A 19,860-nucleotide genomic window follows, 5' to 3' on the forward strand; every position below is an offset into this window, starting at 1 on the left:
ACCCCGGCAACGTCATTGCCCAAATATTATTCCCACCACCTTAGCCATACTTTTAGCCCCCTGCCACAGAAGCCTTCGAGTTGCATCTCTAGTGATGGCAACAAAGTAACGAAATTGAAGTCAAATAAAGCTACATCAGTTCGATCTCCTATACGAACACCTTCAAAGCAAGATATTTTTTTTTACGTGGGTGTTGGTTTCTTTCCTCTTATTCTTAACGTGATCAATTTGTTTGCTTTTTGACGTGACTAATTTGTTTGCTTCCTTACATGACTGGTTTGTTTTCTGATTTAAATGTCCCTTAATTTTTAAGATGTTCTTTTATTTCTTAATTAAGATGATTTGATTTGGTACATCACCTAAAATGCATGACGTTGTTTTGGGAAAATAATGGTTTGATTGAGTTAACACATGCATCAAATGGGCCGTCCGAATTGGCTATGCTTGAGCGAAAAGTCGCCTGTAAGACATTCATGTAATATAGGGCTAGTGGGAGGTGAAACGACGCTACAACCCCTCTTTAGGAGTGGAGATCAGTGCTCCATATCGATGCAAGAAGATCTGAACCAGGAGAGCCAATGTGATTAAAAGTAGAAGCAGCTCCGCCTTGTGCTTCTCCACACACCAATTTCATCAACAAAAATGGTATACTTGCTGGAAAAATGGCTGGCGACTGACCCATCCCACTATTTTCAGTGGCCACGTATACAACCGCTCATAAGAATTATCCAGATGTAGCGAGACACTTTTGTCCAAAACAGATATGGCCAAACAAACTGCTAATTTTCTCATCTTTTCTTTCCCTTTTGTTACTCATATGGATTTTGGCCTGATTTCCCTTACAAAGGGGCTAACTTGTTCAGATTTTGAGCAATTTGATAAAATAGCACACCTTTTCTGAGACTTTGCTTCAATAGCACACTTTTTTTATTAGATAAAATAGCACACCTTTAATTGGTAGCTGTACAAAATAGCACAAATCTACCTTTTTGCTACTTCTCCACGTACGGGCCCATATGACATATTGTTTAGGAGGAAATTGCCCATCCATCGTTTCACCTGGCTCCTGGTCGATCGAAACGATCAAAACCACATGATGCGGATAGACAAACGAATCAGTGCGCCGCCGCCTCGCCGTGCCTCCTGCCCGGAGCGCCGTCATCTCACCGTGCCTCTTTCCCGTCGCACCACCGCCTCGCTGTGCCTCCTGCCCGGAGCGCCATCATCTCACCGTGCCACTTTCCCGTCACACCGCCGCCTCGTCGTGCCTCCTGTGCACATGCTGCCGGTTCTCCCGCCGCTGCCTCGTCCAATTTTTTCTCATCTCCCGACGCTCCACATCTTGCTGAGATGATTATAACTGTCGAAATTTTGATCATTTTCCATATCAACAGAACTGTACATCAATACATGTTACATCTATCCAATCTGTATTTTGATTACAGGAAGAGGCATTCGCATCCTCAGAAAAAATGAAGCGTTCATATTCTCTCGTGACTGCAGAAGCAGATACATGCATACATATCAAAGCTTGTAGTGTGTCTATGTGTGGCACTAGTATTTTGAGCCATATGCTATCTTCTTCAGTGAGCACCTACTGTTAGAGATAGAAATTAGAGCAGCGAGCAGTTACAGCAGGTTCCAGCCAGCACGTACAGGCTAGCAGCGACACACATGCTCCAGTCAGGCCTCCAACGCGGCCAGCAAGCAACCTGGACAGGACCCGCTAGACTGGCAAGGTGGTGGCCGACGAAGACGCCTCCTCTACAGGAACGGGCAGCCCGTGGGGGAGGAGGCATGGCGTGGTGGTGCCGTGGTGGAGAAGACACGGCGACCTGACCTTGCTTCGTCGAGGAATCATGGCAAGGTAACGGCAGCGGTGCAAGAACTGGCAGATAAGACGATCTAAATCATTTCAACTAAACGAAGGAATTCATATAATGAGGTAGACATAATAAACACATACAACAACATAAAAAAGGAAATAAATAAGAGTAACAACAAGCTAGGGAGTCTTCGGGTGATCCCTACAAGTACAATTACCACTAAAGGATTGGAAGAAAAATGGCAGCACGAAGCACATATCACAACATTTGCATTGTCCGAGTTATTGAAAGGAGGTGGTCAGCCAAGCCCTGACAATGACACCACATGCCGCTGCCCTATTCAAAGGGTAACACACATGTTAGACGACAGAACAACACCTCATGTGTTGTCGACGCAGTTGAAAGGCTTTTACTTGGCATTTACACTTTGGCTTACCAAACACCCTCTCTATGTGTCCTAAGCCCAAATAGCAAGGTGCTAAAATTCAGCGGCCCATGTCGCCCAAGGGCACAACTGAACCAAGGTTGTGATTGCAGCCAAATGGCATGCTAGCCGAGACCACACAAAGACACGACCCTCATCATACACTTTCACTCAACCTTGATAGAATTCAACACGTGAAAAAGATAACCAAGAGTAGAGACCACCCCTCAACCACTACAACAATTACCACGGGCATCAATTTGGCCATCCATGCCCCAGCCGAGATGGCAACCAACCAACATCAACCAACAAACAAATGACCATTGACTCCAATACAACACCTTCATTAACGGAATGAAATCAAGACATAATTGTCGACCGATCTGTGACACGGGAGCCTAGCTAGGCTTGACAGGGCATGAAAGCTACACGACGAATGCCTTTGAAGAGGGAACAATTCCTTACGGTGCCGCCATCGTTGGTGCCAACAATAGCTAGCATAGGGCTTTCACTCGTATCATCACACCTCTCGACCAGTGTCGAACCCTTACCAGTCACTGACACCAACGACAAGCACTAAGCACGTGGATGCCCCCACTTCAAACCACCCTTACACATGTACACCTACCATGCCAATCATGACTCACAAGGTCACCCATGCTGCAGCCTCACAAGTCCAGGGGGTGCCGCTTCGGTCGTTCAAATTCCACGCGAGCCACTAGGGTGCGTTGACAACAGAGCGACCGTCGCCACCAAAACGGCCTCGTCGCGCCGATGCTATCAATCCCAGCAATGAAAAATGCCATGACAAAAGTTAGAAACAACACACGCACACATCATATATCTTGCAACATCCATATACGTTGATGTCATGCAAAATGCACTCATAAACTAAGCAACACAAGAGCCCAAGGCTTCAACAAACAGTTGGCGATGACAAGTACGGTGGGCATCCTGCATAGAAACTGAAATCTAAAAATGAGTACTTCCTCCCACAGAACCGCTCGAGCTGTAGCGTGCGGAGATCCAACGAGAAGCACACCATGTCCGGCCTAGACAAGTCGTAATCCTCCTCTCTACCTTCCGGCGCCCCCTCCAGCAGCAGGTACCCCCCAGCCACCCCGATGAATCGGTAGTAATGGTAATGCACGGGCAGGTAGATGTCTGCCTTTGGTTCCCACCGATCGCCGTCATCTTCCTGCAAGACGGCATACTGGAGGTGGTACACATGGTACCTGTCATTGTGCTTACCAATGGTGATCATCGCGAGCCGCTCTTGATCTCCAGCGGCCTCCACGAAGGTCACGGGCGAGTCGCTGTCACGAGGTGGGAAGTCTTTGATGGAGAACCCCGGGGTGCTCGCCCTCACGTCGATGACGAGGATCTTCTTTCTCAGGGCAGATTGGCAAATAGAACCGCCCATGCACGAAGTTGTGTGGTAGGAACGGCCTGTATGGATAGGGTGGGTCGTTGCCCAAAGCACCCCAGCCATCGAACATGACGGCACGCCATGGTCGTCCTGCAGCGGCACCGCTGGTAGAGAAGGCAAAGAGGAATAAGTTGCCTGCACACTGCACCAAGCACATCACTCTGAATGATGGTGCCAATAATCCATCATCTGGATCGCCGTCCTTGTCATCGTCCTCGCCGCCGTCACTGGTAGGATGAGCGGAGAAGTACGAGTCGTGCTCATCTCCCGCGGGTGGAGCGATGAAGGGCTTGAAGTCGTCGAGGCGCTTTCCATGGTTGACCAACGCGGCTACGTCCTTGGGGATGGCAGGCAGCACGAGGCACCGCCGATGGAGGGGGTCGCAAACGGCGACGGGCCGGCCCAGCGAGCGATGCCTTCCGCAGCAGCTTCCCCGCTGGATTTGACCGGTGTAGAGAGCACGGCCGTCGCGGGACTCCCAGAAATCCCATGGGCCGCCGTGGGCAGGGAGGAAGGACATGCACGTGAAATCGATGGCTCCGGCGTCCTCGACAAACTTGCGGGCCGCAGCGGCGGAGGGATGCGGCGGCTCGGCAGGTAGGAAGATGTCGGCGCTGATGCCGAGGAGGGGCGGCGGGTGGAGGGCACGGAAGCGGCGGACGAAGCTCTGGTCGGTGATGATGCGACGGAAGGCGGGGCTCGCCGCGCAGGCGCGTGCAAGGTCGGCGGGCGAGTCTAGGAGGAGGAATATCTTCCTGAGGATGTCGTCGGAGTCCGCCGCTGGCGCTGGAGCTCGGACGCGCCGTTCTGCTGGCTGCGGCCGCGAAGCCATGGGTCGATCGATCACGCGGCCGGGGTGCGTAAAACTGGGAAGAGATCGGTACGTGCCGACCATACTTGTATGAGATTAGCAAAAGATCAATTGGCCAGCTTACGTACGAGAGATCAGACACGACCAGAAATAAAATCCGGGCATAATTCGTATCCGGATGTGACCATCCAAATATTCCCAAAGTCTTTTTTACTTTTTTTGCGAATTACGGGTATCCCTAGTGTCTGATAAATTACAACGGGGAAATAAATCGGCACACTCGATAAAATTTCTGATTCTAGTTAGTAGTGACTGGTACCCACGGGTGCAATGCAACTGATGCAAAATTGCTATGCTTATGGACAGAAAGTTAAAACTTACGTGTCCTCCCCCCCCCCACTGACCCACCCCACTAATTTCCACTGTCGTCCCATATTGATTTTTGCCCTAGCCCTCAATCTCAGCCCATAAGTTACTTCTGTAGGAAAATCCACACAGATGCCATATTAGTTACTATAACCAATACACAAATGTCTTGCAAAATTCAATCCATAGTAGTCGTTGTCCATGCAGATTTTGCTTGATGGTATTCTTAGGCAGTTGTGAGGTGAAAGGATGGGAGAGGGGTGAGGTGGCAGGTTTTGGGTCACCACTGGAGTCAAGCCGTCACCAGAATGACACAGGGGGCTTGTGTTCTTAATTTGAACTCAATGACATGACACACTTAAAAAACAACACATGCATCATATATCTGGCAGCATCCATATACATATTAATGTTTGATCAACATGTGGCCGTAACGTACGCAAGACAAGATCTCCTAGGCTTCAAACAGTTGGTGGCGACAAGTACCGTGGGCACCCGGTGTAGAAATTGATGTTTTCAAGTGGGTACTTACTCCCACAGAATCTCTCGAGCTGCAGCGTGTGGAGATCAAGCGAGAAGCACACCATATGCGGCCTGGACACGGTGTACAAATCCCAGTCTTCCGGTGTCCCTTCCAGCAGCAGGTAACCCCCGGCCACCCCAACGAAACGGTAGTAATTGTAACGCAAGGGCAGGTAGACGATGGCCTCCGATTCCCACTGATCCCAGCCTTCCTCCCGCAAGACGGCATACCGGAGGTGGACCACTTGGTGCTTATCGTCGTGCTTGCAGATCGTGACCATCGCGAGTCTCTCTTGTTCGCCAGTTGCCTCGACGAAGGTCTTGCCGAAACAGTAGGAATCAGGCGGAGAGTCTATGATGGAGAGCTCCGGCGTGCTGCACCGTGCGTCGATCACGAGGATCTTCTTGGCCCCGGGGTAGATTGTCCAATAGAACCGGCCGTGCACGTAGTTGTGCCGTAGGACCGACCTGCTGTATGGATGGTGAGGGTTTTGGCCCAAAGCGTTCCAGTCGTCGCACTTGACTGCCCGCCATGGTCGTCCTGTGGCGGCGCCGCTGGAAGAGAAGGCGAAGAGGGACAGCTTGCCTGCACACTGCACCAGGCACATCACTCTGTATGATGGTTGCATTAATGCATCCTTTTCGCCGCCGCCATCATCGTGGTCACTGGGAGGATTAGCAGAGAAGAACCCGTCCGGCTCATCCCGGGCGTGTGGAGCGAGGAAGGGCTTGAAGTCGTCGAGGTGTGTCCCATGGTCGACCAACGCGGCTAGGTCGTCTGGGATGGCAGGCAGCACGACGTACCGGCGGTGGAGGGGGTCGCAGACGGCGAGGGGCCTGCACAAGGAGCAGTGGCTTCCGCAGCAGCCTCCCGGCTGGATTTTACCGGTGAGGAGAGCACGGCCGTCGCGTGACTCGCAGAAATTCCATGGGCCGAGGCCGGCTGGGAAGAAGGATTTGCATTTGAAGTCGATGGCGCCGGAGTCGTCGACGAACTTGCGGGCCACGGCGGCGGAGGGATGCGGCGGCTCAGCAGGAAGGAAGGCGTGGTTGCAGATGCCGAGGAGGGGCGGCTGGTGGAGGGCGCGGAATCGTCGGAGGAAGCCCTGGTCGGTGATGACGCGGCGGAAGAGGGGGCTCGCCGCGCAGGCGCGTGCGAGGTCGGCGGGGGAGTCGAGGAGGAGGAATATCTTCCCGAGGATGTCGACCGACTCCGCTGCTGGCGCAGGTGCTCGGGCGCCGCTTTCTGCTGGCTGCGGCGGCGAAGCCATGGATCGATCGACCGCGCGTGTGGTGCGTAGAAATCGGGAGCGGTCGGTCTTAGCATGTCTATACCGATCGTTAGCAAAGATCAGTTTTCCGGTACGGACACTGAATAAAATCCGAACACAATACTTATCCGGACGTGACCTTCCGAACGATCAATGCAAGAGTCAGGAAAGAGCTACGGATTAGGGCGGTCCCAAGATGTACTCTATGGAAGAAAACTCTAGGACGGCGATCCCAAGGTGTACTCTATGGAAGGAAACCCAGACCGAACGAGTCGTTCGGTACTCTGGTGGGCATGCAGAACCCAGAGCAATGTGGAAAGGAGGAAACCCAGACCGAACTATTGAAGGAAACCGAACGACTCCCATAGAGTACACCTTGGGATCTGCCCCAACGAACGATGTCGTTCGAGTTGGCCCCGGGGAAAGAAGAAATGTGGGCAGAACAAATAGGGAAATGAGAGAGACAGGGAAGAGATAAAGAAAGGAGGAAACATACACTCGATAGTGATGGGAGTGTGCTCCACGGAACGCGGGTAGGGAGGCAGCAGAAGAGGTTGTGTCGTCGTTGTCTCACATGATCGGTCGCCCGATGCGATTCATTTACCGAAACATTTAGACTATTTTTGTTTCACATCTGCGCAAGGTCAATTCAAGGTGTTGGTTATCAAATGAACATCTATTTTATGACGGTTACCATGGTTACCAAAATATTACTGAACAGTTAGTGATTGTATTCCTATTCCTAATCCAAATTTGAGTTTGAATTTCTTCGGATTAAGATAAGTAGTGTCATCTTCTTTAGTTGCATCCTTGATCCTCGCACATAGAGTCGTCCAAGATGCAACCAGCTGTAGGTGGGCAAATGCATTATCTTCTTGCAGCTGTGGATTCCATTTACTAGAAAGTGAAAGGATGCACCGCGCCTTGAGTTTCTCATCACCAGTCTTGGTGCATGGGCCACAGCTCCCAGGACGGCCATTGGAGCAGACCAACACAACCAATTGTGGCCTGTTCATCACCGGTCGACGTCAGGCGTCTTCATTTTTGTGGCTAGTTTGATGTGGCGTGTATGTCCCTATGTTTTGCTCTTGACCAGTCTTTATTAATGCATCCGTTCATTATTATAAAATGTTCTAACTTTTTTCTAAATCAGATGTATGTAGACATATTTTAGTGTGTTTATTCACTTATTTCAGCCCATATGTAGTCCATATTGAAATACCCAGAACATCTTATAATAATGAACAGAGGGAGTGGATCATTTGGATCTTGTATTGAACTTTGTTATGCATTGTAAGACTTCGTAAGAGCTTCATCTTTAAAGCTGGGCAATAGCCTCTTTTCCAAAGAAAAATATAAGTAGTGACATAACAAATAAACCATTGAAATTTAACTGTATCGCAATGGAATAAACATTATTATCCGATCATGTGGTCATGATTGGCCCCTCCCAGCTCATGCAACCAGTACCTAAATTCAAATATCTCAAAACTTATTCAAACCATAATTATCAAAATAATAATTATTCAGACTATGGATTGACTCAATGTAGCAAAAGTTGAAACCTTCTAAGCCCTACCCCATGCTTCTACGGTAGTTGAGTTCATATAATCGTTGTCGTCATGGTGGTCGAGTTCGGGCCGTGTTGTAGCTAGTTGGTGTTTATGCTCTTGTTGCAGATGATTCTTACTTCCATGCCTTGTGATGTACTAGTGTCCTAGAATAGGTTGGGTTTGTTTTGGTCATATTTGGTTTGTGGTTCGCGGAGTCTTAAGGTGTAATCTGTAGGTCGCTTTAGTTTTCATCGTGCCATTTGAATGGGGTCGTGCTTCCTTCCAGTGTCGTATCAACATTTTAATGGATATACACGTAGCTCTCCTGCATGGTTCAAAGACAAAAAAAACTATGTGGCAATGACTATTATGCCTAGAAATCGCAACACTACATAAAACCAATTTGAGCATAACCTTGTCAATTACATCAAAGTACAACTGTCCACGAGGATCACATCATTGAAAGGGAAATCAATCTTTCAAGCGAATCTGACAATGCAGAATGAGGAAAGAAATTGCAACAACGAGTACATTACTAGTCTCCTTGTCGGGGAACCCCGGCAACGTCATTGCCCAAATATTATTCCCACCACCTTAGCCATACTTTTAGCCCCCTGCCACAGAAGCCTTCGAGTTGCATCTCTAGTGATGGCAACAAAGTAACGAAATTGAAGTCAAATAAAGCTACATCAGTTCGATCTCCTATACGAACACCTTCAAAGCAAGATATTTTTTTTACGTGGGTGTTGGTTTCTTTCCTCTTATTCTTAACGTGATCAATTTGTTTGCTTTTTGACGTGACTAATTTGTTTGCTTCCTTACATGACTGGTTTGTTTTCTGATTTAAATGTCCCTTAATTTTTAAGATGTTCTTTTATTTCTTAATTAAGATGATTTGATTTGGTACATCACCTAAAATGCATGACGTTGTTTTGGGAAAATAATGGTTTGATTGAGTTAACACATGCATCAAATGGGCCGTCCGAATTGGCTATGCTTGAGCGAAAAGTCGCCTGTAAGACATTCATGTAATATAGGGCTAGTGGGAGGTGAAACGACGCTACAACCCCTCTTTAGGAGTGGAGATCAGTGCTCCATATCGATGCAAGAAGATCTGAACCAGGAGAGCCAATGTGATTAAAAGTAGAAGCAGCTCCGCCTTGTGCTTCTCCACACACCAATTTCATCAACAAAAATGGTATACTTGCTGGAAAAATGGCTGGCGACTGACCCATCCCACTATTTTCAGTGGCCACGTATACAACCGCTCATAAGAATTATCCAGATGTAGCGAGACACTTTTGTCCAAAACAGATATGGCCAAACAAACTGCTAATTTTCTCATCTTTTCTTTCCCTTTTGTTACTCATATGGATTTTGGCCTGATTTCCCTTACAAAGGGGCTAACTTGTTCAGATTTTGAGCAATTTGATAAAATAGCACACCTTTTCTGAGACTTTGCTTCAATAGCACACTTTTTTTATTAGATAAAATAGCACACCTTTAATTGGTAGCTGTACAAAATAGCACAAATCTACCTTTTTGCTACTTCTCCACGTACGGGCCCATATGACATATTGTTTAGGAGGAAATTGCCCATCCATCGTTTCACCTGGCTCCTGGTCGATCGAAACGATCAAAACCACATGATGCGGATAGACAAACGAATCAGTGCGCCGCCGCCTCGCCGTGCCTCCTGCCCGGAGCGCCGTCATCTCACCGTGCCTCTTTCCCGTCGCACCACCGCCTCGCTGTGCCTCCTGCCCGGAGCGCCATCATCTCACCGTGCCACTTTCCCGTCACACCGCCGCCTCGTCGTGCCTCCTGTGCACATGCTGCCGGTTCTCCCGCCGCTGCCTCGTCCAATTTTTTCTCATCTCCCGACGCTCCACATCTTGCTGAGATGATTATAACTGTCGAAATTTTGATCATTTTCCATATCAACAGAACTGTACATCAATACATGTTACATCTATCCAATCTGTATTTTGATTACAGGAAGAGGCATTCGCATCCTCAGAAAAAATGAAGCGTTCATATTCTCTCGTGACTGCAGAAGCAGATACATGCATACATATCAAAGCTTGTAGTGTGTCTATGTGTGGCACTAGTATTTTGAGCCATATGCTATCTTCTTCAGTGAGCACCTACTGTTAGAGATAGCAATTAGAGCAGCGAGCAGTTACAGCAGGTTCCAGCCAGCACGTACAGGCTAGCAGCGACACACATGCTCCAGTCAGGCCTCCAACGCGGCCAGCAAGCAACCTGGACAGGACCCGCTAGACTGGCAAGGTGGTGGCCGACGAAGACGCCTCCTCTACAGGAACGGGCAGCCCGTGGGGGAGGAGGCATGGCGTGGTGGTGCCGTGGTGGAGAAGACACGGCGACCTGACCTTGCTTCGTCGAGGAATCATGGCAAGGTAACGGCAGCGGTGCAAGAACTGGCAGATAAGACGATCTAAATCATTTCAACTAAACGAAGGAATTCATATAATGAGGTAGACATAATAAACACATACAACAACATAAAAAAGGAAATAAATAAGAGTAACAACAAGCTAGGGAGTCTTCGGGTGATCCCTACAAGTACAATTACCACTAAAGGATTGGAAGAAAAATGGCAGCACGAAGCACATATCACAACATTTGCATTGTCCGAGTTATTGAAAGGAGGTGGTCAGCCAAGCCCTGACAATGACACCACATGCCGCTGCCCTATTCAAAGGGTAACACACATGTTAGACGACAGAACAACACCTCATGTGTTGTCGACGCAGTTGAAAGGCTTTTACTTGGCATTTACACTTTGGCTTACCAAACACCCTCTCTATGTGTCCTAAGCCCAAATAGCAAGGTGCTAAAATTCAGCGGCCCATGTCGCCCAAGGGCACAACTGAACCAAGGTTGTGATTGCAGCCAAATGGCATGCTAGCCGAGACCACACAAAGACACGACCCTCATCATACACTTTCACTCAACCTTGATAGAATTCAACACGTGAAAAAGATAACCAAGAGTAGAGACCACCCCTCAACCACTACAACAATTACCACGGGCATCAATTTGGCCATCCATGCCCCAGCCGAGATGGCAACCAACCAACATCAACCAACAAACAAATGACCATTGACTCCAATACAACACCTTCATTAACGGAATGAAATCAAGACATAATTGTCGACCGATCTGTGACACGGGAGCCTAGCTAGGCTTGACAGGGCATGAAAGCTACACGACGAATGCCTTTGAAGAGGGAACAATTCCTTACGGTGCCGCCATCGTTGGTGCCAACAATAGCTAGCATAGGGCTTTCACTCGTATCATCACACCTCTCGACCAGTGTCGAACCCTTACCAGTCACTGACACCAACGACAAGCACTAAGCACGTGGATGCCCCCACTTCAAACCACCCTTACACATGTACACCTACCATGCCAATCATGACTCACAAGGTCACCCATGCTGCAGCCTCACAAGTCCAGGGGGTGCCGCTTCGGTCGTTCAAATTCCACGCGAGCCACTAGGGTGCGTTGACAACAGAGCGACCGTCGCCACCAAAACGGCCTCGTCGCGCCGATGCTATCAATCCCAGCAATGAAAAATGCCATGACAAAAGTTAGAAACAACACACGCACACATCATATATCTTGCAACATCCATATACGTTGATGTCATGCAAAATGCACTCATAAACTAAGCAACACAAGAGCCCAAGGCTTCAACAAACAGTTGGCGATGACAAGTACGGTGGGCATCCTGCATAGAAACTGAAATCTAAAAATGAGTACTTCCTCCCACAGAACCGCTCGAGCTGTAGCGTGCGGAGATCCAACGAGAAGCACACCATGTCCGGCCTAGACAAGTCGTAATCCTCCTCTCTACCTTCCGGCGCCCCCTCCAGCAGCAGGTACCCCCCAGCCACCCCGATGAATCGGTAGTAATGGTAATGCACGGGCAGGTAGATGTCTGCCTTTGGTTCCCACCGATCGCCGTCATCTTCCTGCAAGACGGCATACTGGAGGTGGTACACATGGTACCTGTCATTGTGCTTACCAATGGTGATCATCGCGAGCCGCTCTTGATCTCCAGCGGCCTCCACGAAGGTCACGGGCGAGTCGCTGTCACGAGGTGGGAAGTCTTTGATGGAGAACCCCGGGGTGCTCGCCCTCACGTCGGTGACGAGGATCTTCTTTCTCAGGGCAGATTGGCAAATAGAACCGCCCATGCACGAAGTTGTGTGGTAGGAACGGCCTGTATGGATAGGGTGGGTCGTTGCCCAAAGCACCCCAGCCATCGAACATGACGGCACGCCATGGTCGTCCTGCAGCGGCACCGCTGGTAGAGAAGGCAAAGAGGAATAAGTTGCCTGCACACTGCACCAAGCACATCACTCTGAATGATGGTGCCAATAATCCATCATCTGGATCGCCGTCCTTGTCATCGTCCTCGCCGCCGTCACTGGTAGGATGAGCGGAGAAGTACGAGTCGTGCTCATCTCCCGCGGGTGGAGCGATGAAGGGCTTGAAGTCGTCGAGGCGCTTTCCATGGTTGACCAACGCGGCTACGTCCTTGGGGATGGCAGGCAGCACGAGGCACCGCCGATGGAGGGGGTCGCAAACGGCGACGGGCCGGCCCAGCGAGCGATGCCTTCCGCAGCAGCTTCCCCGCTGGATTTGACCGGTGTAGAGAGCACGGCCGTCGCGGGACTCCCAGAAATCCCATGGGCCGCCGTGGGCAGGGAGGAAGGACATGCACGTGAAATCGATGGCTCCGGCGTCCTCGACAAACTTGCGGGCCGCAGCGGCGGAGGGATGCGGCGGCTCGGCAGGTAGGAAGATGTCGGCGCTGATGCCGAGGAGGGGCGGCGGGTGGAGGGCACGGAAGCGGCGGACGAAGCTCTGGTCGGTGATGATGCGACGGAAGGCGGGGCTCGCCGCGCAGGCGCGTGCAAGGTCGGCGGGCGAGTCTAGGAGGAGGAATATCTTCCTGAGGATGTCGTCGGAGTCCGCCGCTGGCGCTGGAGCTCGGACGCGCCGTTCTGCTGGCTGCGGCCGCGAAGCCATGGGTCGATCGATCACGCGGCCGGGGTGCGTAAAACTGGGAAGAGATCGGTACGTGCCGACCATACTTGTATGAGATTAGCAAAAGATCAATTGGCCAGCTTACGTACGAGAGATCAGACACGACCAGAAATAAAATCCGGGCATAATTCGTATCCGGATGTGACCATCCAAATATTCCCAAAGTCTTTTTTACTTTTTTTGCGAATTACGGGTATCCCTAGTGTCTGATAAATTACAACGGGGAAATAAATCGGCACACTCGATAAAATTTCTGATTCTAGTTAGTAGTGACTGGTACCCACGGGTGCAATGCAACTGATGCAAAATTGCTATGCTTATGGACAGAAAGTTAAAACTTACGTGTCCTCCCCCCCCACTGACCCACCCCACTAATTTCCACTGTCGTCCCATATTGATTTTTGCCCTAGCCCTCAATCTCAGCCCATAAGTTACTTCTGTAGGAAAATCCACACAGATGCCATATTAGTTACTATAACCAATACACAAATGTCTTGCAAAATTCAATCCATAGTAGTCGTTGTCCATGCAGATTTTGCTTGATGGTATTCTTAGGCAGTTGTGAGGTGAAAGGATGGGAGAGGGGTGAGGTGGCAGGTTTTGGGTCACCACTGGAGTCAAGCCGTCACCAGAATGACACAGGGGGCTTGTGTTCTTAATTTGAACTCAATGACATGACACACTTAAAAAACAACACATGCATCATATATCTGGCAGCATCCATATACATATTAATGTTTGATCAACATGTGGCCGTAACGTACGCAAGACAAGATCTCCTAGGCTTCAAACAGTTGGTGGCGACAAGTACCGTGGGCACCCGGTGTAGAAATTGATGTTTTCAAGTGGGTACTTATTCCCACAGAATCTCTCGAGCTGCAGCGTGTGGAGATCAAGCGAGAAGCACACCATATGCGGCCTGGACACGGTGTACAAATCCCAGTCTTCCGGTGTCCCTTCCAGCAGCAGGTAACCCCCGGCCACCCCAACGAAACGGTAGTAATTGTAACGCAAGGGCAGGTAGACGATGGCCTCCGATTCCCACTGATCCCAGCCTTCCTCCCGCAAGACGGCATACCGGAGGTGGAACACTTGGTGCTTATCGTCGTGCTTGCAGATCGTGACCATCGCGAGTCTCTCTTGTTCGCCAGTTGCCTCGACGAAGGTCTTGCCGAAACAGTAGGAATCAGGCGGAGAGTCTATGATGGAGAGCTCCGGCGTGCTGCACCGTGCGTCGATCACGAGGATCTTCTTGGCCCCGGGGTAGATTGTCCAATAGAACCGGCCGTGCACGTAGTTGTGCCGTAGGACCGACCTGCTGTATGGATGGTGAGGGTTTTGGCCCAAAGCGTTCCAGTCGTCGCACTTGACTGCCCGCCATGGTCGTCCTGTGGCGGCGCCGCTGGAAGAGAAGGCGAAGAGGGACAGCTTGCCTGCACACTGCACCAGGCACATCACTCTGTATGATGGTTGCATTAATGCATCCTTTTCGCCGCCGCCATCATCGTGGTCACTGGGAGGATTAGCAGAGAAGAACCCGTCCGGCTCATCCCGGGCGTGTGGAGCGAGGAAGGGCTTGAAGTCGTCGAGGTGTGTCCCATGGTCGACCAACGCGGCTAGGTCGTCTGGGATGGCAGGCAGCACGACGTACCGGCGGTGGAGGGGGTCGCAGACGGCGAGGGGCCTGCACAAGGAGCAGTGGCTTCCGCAGCAGCCTCCCGGCTGGATTTTACCGGTGAGGAGAGCACGGCCGTCGCGTGACTCGCAGAAATTCCATGGGCCGAGGCCGGCTGGGAAGAAGGATTTGCATTTGAAGTCGATGGCGCCGGAGTCGTCGACGAACTTGCGGGCCACGGCGGCGGAGGGATGCGGCGGCTCAGCAGGAAGGAAGGCGTGGTTGCAGATGCCGAGGAGGGGCGGCTGGTGGAGGGCGCGGAATCGTCGGAGGAAGCCCTGGTCGGTGATGACGCGGCGGAAGAGGGGGCTCGCCGCGCAGGCGCGTGCGAGGTCGGCGGGGGAGTCGAGGAGGAGGAATATCTTCCCGAGGATGTCGACCGACTCCGCTGCTGGCGCAGGTGCTCGGGCGCCGCTTTCTGCTGGCTGCGGCGGCGAAGCCATGGATCGATCGACCGCGCGTGTGGTGCGTAGAAATCGGGAGCGGTCGGTCTTAGCATGTCTATACCGATCGTTAGCAAAGATCAGTTTTCCGGTACGGACACTGAATAAAATCCGAACACAATACTTATCCGGACGTGACCTTCCAAACGATCAATGCAAGAGTCAGGAAAGAGCTACGGATTAGGGCGGTCCCAAGATGTACTCTATGGAAGAAAACTCTAGGACGGCGATCCCAAGGTGTACTCTATGGAAGGAAACCCAGACCGAACGAGTCGTTCGGTACTCTGGTGGGCATGCAGAACCCAGAGCAATGTGGAAAGGAGGAAACCCAGACCGAACTATTGAAGGAAACCGAACGACTCCCATAGAGTACACCTTGGGATCTGCCCCAACGAACGATGTCGTTCGAGTTGGCCCCGGGGAAAGAAGAAATGTGGGCAGAACAAATAGGGAAATGAGAGAGACAGGGAAGAGATAAAGAAAGGAGGAAACATACACTCGATAGTGATGGGAGTGTGCTCCACGGAACGCGGGTAGGGAGGCAGCAGAAGAGGTTGTGTCGTCGTTGTCTCACATGATCGGTCGCCCGATGCGATTCATTTACCGAAACATTTAGACTATTTTTGTTTCACATCTGCGCAAGGTCAATTCAAGGTGTTGGTTATCAAATGAACATCTATTTTATGACGGTTACCATGGTTACCAAAATATTACTGAACAGTTAGTGATTGTATTCCTATTCCTAATCCAAATTTGAGTTTGAATTTCTTCGGATTAAGATAAGTAGTGTCATCTTCTTTAGTTGCATCCTTGATCCTCGCACATAGAGTCGTCCAAGATGCAACCAGCTGTAGGTGGGCAAATGCATTATCTTCTTGCAGCTGTGGATTCCATTTACTAGAAAGTGAAAGGATGCACCGCGCCTTGAGTTTCTCATCACCAGTCTTGGTGCATGGGCCACAGCTCCCAGGACGGCCATTGGAGCAGACCAACACAACCAATTGTGGCCTGTTCATCACCGGTCGACGTCAGGCGTCTTCATTTTTGTGGCTAGTTTGATGTGGCGTGTATGTCCCTATGTTTTGCTCTTGACCAGTCTTTATTAATGCATCCGTTCATTATTATAAAATGTTCTAACTTTTTTCTAAATCAGATGTATGTAGACATATTTTAGTGTGTTTATTCACTTATTTCAGCCCATATGTAGTCCATATTGAAATACCCAGAACATCTTATAATAATGAACAGAGGGAGTGGATCATTTGGATCTTGTATTGAACTTTGTTATGCATTGTAAGACTTCGTAAGAGCTTCATCTTTAAAGCTGGGCAATAGCCTCTTTTCCAAAGAAAAATATAAGTAGTGACATAACAAATAAACCATTGAAATTTAACTGTATCGCAATGGAATAAACATTATTATCCGATCATGTGGTCATGATTGGCCCCTCCCAGCTCATGCAACCAGTACCTAAATTCAAATATCTCAAAACTTATTCAAACCATAATTATCAAAATAATAATTATTCAGACTATGGATTGACTCAATGTAGCAAAAGTTGAAACCTTCTAAGCCCTACCCCATGCTTCTACGGTAGTTGAGTTCATATAATCGTTGTCGTCATGGTGGTCGAGTTCGGGCCGTGTTGTAGCTAGTTGGTGTTTATGCTCTTGTTGCAGATGATTCTTACTTCCATGCCTTGTGATGTACTAGTGTCCTAGAATAGGTTGGGTTTGTTTTGGTCATATTTGGTTTGTGGTTCGCGGAGTCTTAAGGTGTAATCTGTAGGTCGCTTTAGTTTTCATCGTGCCATTTGAATGGGGTCGTGCTTCCTTCCAGTGTCGTATCAACATTTTAATGGATATACACGTAGCTCTCCTGCATGGTTCAAAGACAAAAAAAACTATGTGGCAATGACTATTATGCCTAGAAATCGCAACACTACATAAAACCAATTTGAGCATAACCTTGTCAATTACATCAAAGTACAACTGTCCACGAGGATCACATCATTGAAAGGGAAATCAATCTTTCAAGCGAATCTGACAATGCAGAATGAGGAAAGAAATTGCAACAACGAGTACATTACTAGTCTCCTTGTCGGGGAACCCCGGCAACGTCATTGCCCAAATATTATTCCCACCACCTTAGCCATACTTTTAGCCCCCTGCCACAGAAGCCTTCGAGTTGCATCTCTAGTGATGGCAACAAAGTAACGAAATTGAAGTCAAATAAAGCTACATCAGTTCGATCTCCTATACGAACACCTTCAAAGCAAGATATTTTTTTTACGTGGGTGTTGGTTTCTTTCCTCTTATTCTTAACGTGAGCAATTTGTTTGCTTTTTGACGTGACTAATTTGTTTGCTTCCTTACATGACTGGTTTGTTTTCTGATTTAAATGTCCCTTAATTTTTAAGATGTTCTTTTATTTCTTAATTAAGATGATTTGATTTGGTACATCACCTAAAATGCATGACGTTGTTTTGGGAAAATAATGGTTTGATTGAGTTAACACATGCATCAAATGGGCCGTCCGAATTGGCTATGCTTGAGCGAAAAGTCGCCTGTAAGACATTCATGTAATATAGGGCTAGTGGGAGGTGAAACGACGCTACAACCCCTCTTTAGGAGTGGAGATCAGTGCTCCATATCGATGCAAGAAGATCTGAACCAGGAGAGCCAATGTGATTAAAAGTAGAAGCAGCTCCGCCTTGTGCTTCTCCACACACCAATTTCATCAACAAAAATGGTATACTTGCTGGAAAAATGGCTGGCGACTGACCCATCCCACTATTTTCAGTGGCCACGTATACAACCGCTCATAAGAATTATCCAGATGTAGCGAGACACTTTTGTCCAAAACAGATATGGCCAAACAAACTGCTAATTTTCTCATCTTTTCTTTCCCTTTTGTTACTCATATGGATTTTGGCCTGATTTCCCTTACAAAGGGGCTAACTTGTTCAGATTTTGAGCAATTTGATAAAATAGCACACCTTTTCTGAGACTTTGCTTCAATAGCACACTTTTTTTATTAGATAAAATAGCACACCTTTAATTGGTAGCTGTACAAAATAGCACAAATCTACCTTTTTGCTACTTCTCCACGTACGGGCCCATATGACATATTGTTTAGGAGGAAATTGCCCATCCATCGTTTCACCTGGCTCCTGGTCGATCGAAACGATCAAAACCACATGATGCGGATAGACAAACGAATCAGTGCGCCGCCGCCTCGCCGTGCCTCCTGCCCGGAGCGCCGTCATCTCACCGTGCCTCTTTCCCGTCGCACCACCGCCTCGCTGTGCCTCCTGCCCGGAGCGCCATCATCTCACCGTGCCACTTTCCCGTCACACCGCCGCCTCGTCGTGCCTCCTGTGCACATGCTGCCGGTTCTCCCGCCGCTGCCTCGTCCAATTTTTTCTCATCTCCCGACGCTCCACATCTTGCTGAGATGATTATAACTGTCGAAATTTTGATCATTTTCCATATCAACAGAACTGTACATCAATACATGTTACATCTATCCAATCTGTATTTTGATTACAGGAAGAGGCATTCGCATCCTCAGAAAAAATGAAGCGTTCATATTCTCTCGTGACTGCAGAAGCAGATACATGCATACATATCAAAGCTTGTAGTGTGTCTATGTGTGGCACTAGTATTTTGAGCCATATGCTATCTTCTTCAGTGAGCACCTACTGTTAGAGATAGCAATTAGAGCAGCGAGCAGTTACAGCAGGTTCCAGCCAGCACGTACAGGCTAGCAGCGACACACATGCTCCAGTCAGGCCTCCAACGCGGCCAGCAAGCAACCTGGACAGGACCCGCTAGACTGGCAAGGTGGTGGCCGACGAAGACGCCTCCTCTACAGGAACGGGCAGCCCGTGGGGGAGGAGGCATGGCGTGGTGGTGCCGTGGTGGAGAAGACACGGCGACCTGACCTTGCTTCGTCGAGGAATCATGGCAAGGTAACGGCAGCGGTGCAAGAACTGGCAGCACGCGGGGAGGAGGCATGGCGAGTTGGCAGCGCGCGGGGGGAGGAGGCGCGGCGAGGTGATGGCGCTCCGGGCAGGAGGCATGGTGAGGCGGCGGCACACTGGTTAGTTCGTCTCTCCGCCTCCTGTGCTCTTTGATCGTTTCGATCGACCAGAACCAAGGGCAATTTCCTCCTATAAAATATGTCATATGGGCCCGTACGTGTAGAAGTAGGAAAAAGGTAGATTTGTGCTATTTTGTATAGCTACCAATCAAAAGTGTGCTATTTTATCTAATAAAAAGAAAAGTGTGCAATTGGAGCAAAGTCTTAGGAAAGGTGTGCTATTTTATCAAATTGCCCGCAAAAATTTACAATAAATAAAGCACTAGAACAAAAACTAATTAGACCTTTGGAGCAGTCACATACCGAAGAACAATCCCCCAAAATAGTTTTGTGAATGAAGTTTTAAGCTAAAAG

At 49.2% G+C, this 19,860-nt stretch overlaps 3 protein-coding genes across 3 annotated transcripts; all 3 read right to left on the bottom strand.

Moving 5' to 3' along the window:
• Positions 1 to 3,166: 3,166 nt before the first annotated feature.
• Positions 3,167 to 4,511, bottom strand: LOC147961403 (uncharacterized). Its single transcript, XM_087533793.1, has 2 exons — positions 3,697 to 4,511; positions 3,167 to 3,641 (listed from the first exon to the last, which is right to left on the bottom strand). Exons 1-2 carry the CDS (start codon positions 4,509 to 4,511, stop codon positions 3,167 to 3,169), a joined length of 1,290 nt encoding a protein of 429 aa, XP_087389919.1.
• A 7,410-nt stretch (positions 4,512 to 11,921) lies between these two features.
• LOC147961404 (uncharacterized) lies at positions 11,922 to 13,266 on the bottom strand. Its single transcript, XM_087533794.1, has 2 exons — positions 12,452 to 13,266; positions 11,922 to 12,396 (listed from the first exon to the last, which is right to left on the bottom strand). The coding sequence occupies exons 1-2, from the start codon at positions 13,264 to 13,266 to the stop codon at positions 11,922 to 11,924; spliced, it is 1,290 nt and encodes a 429-aa protein (XP_087389920.1).
• Positions 13,267 to 14,070: 804 nt separating this feature from the next.
• Positions 14,071 to 15,402, bottom strand: LOC147961405 (uncharacterized). The gene has a single exon (XM_087533795.1). The coding sequence runs from the start codon at positions 15,400 to 15,402 to the stop codon at positions 14,071 to 14,073; it is 1,332 nt and encodes a 443-aa protein (XP_087389921.1).
• Positions 15,403 to 19,860: the final 4,458 nt, after the last annotated feature.

This window comes from Triticum urartu, chromosome 7A (assembly GCF_056163025.1).
Source record: "Triticum urartu cultivar PI428250 chromosome 7A, HENAU_Tu73, whole genome shotgun sequence".
NCBI lineage: Eukaryota > Viridiplantae > Streptophyta > Magnoliopsida > Poales > Poaceae > Triticum > Triticum urartu.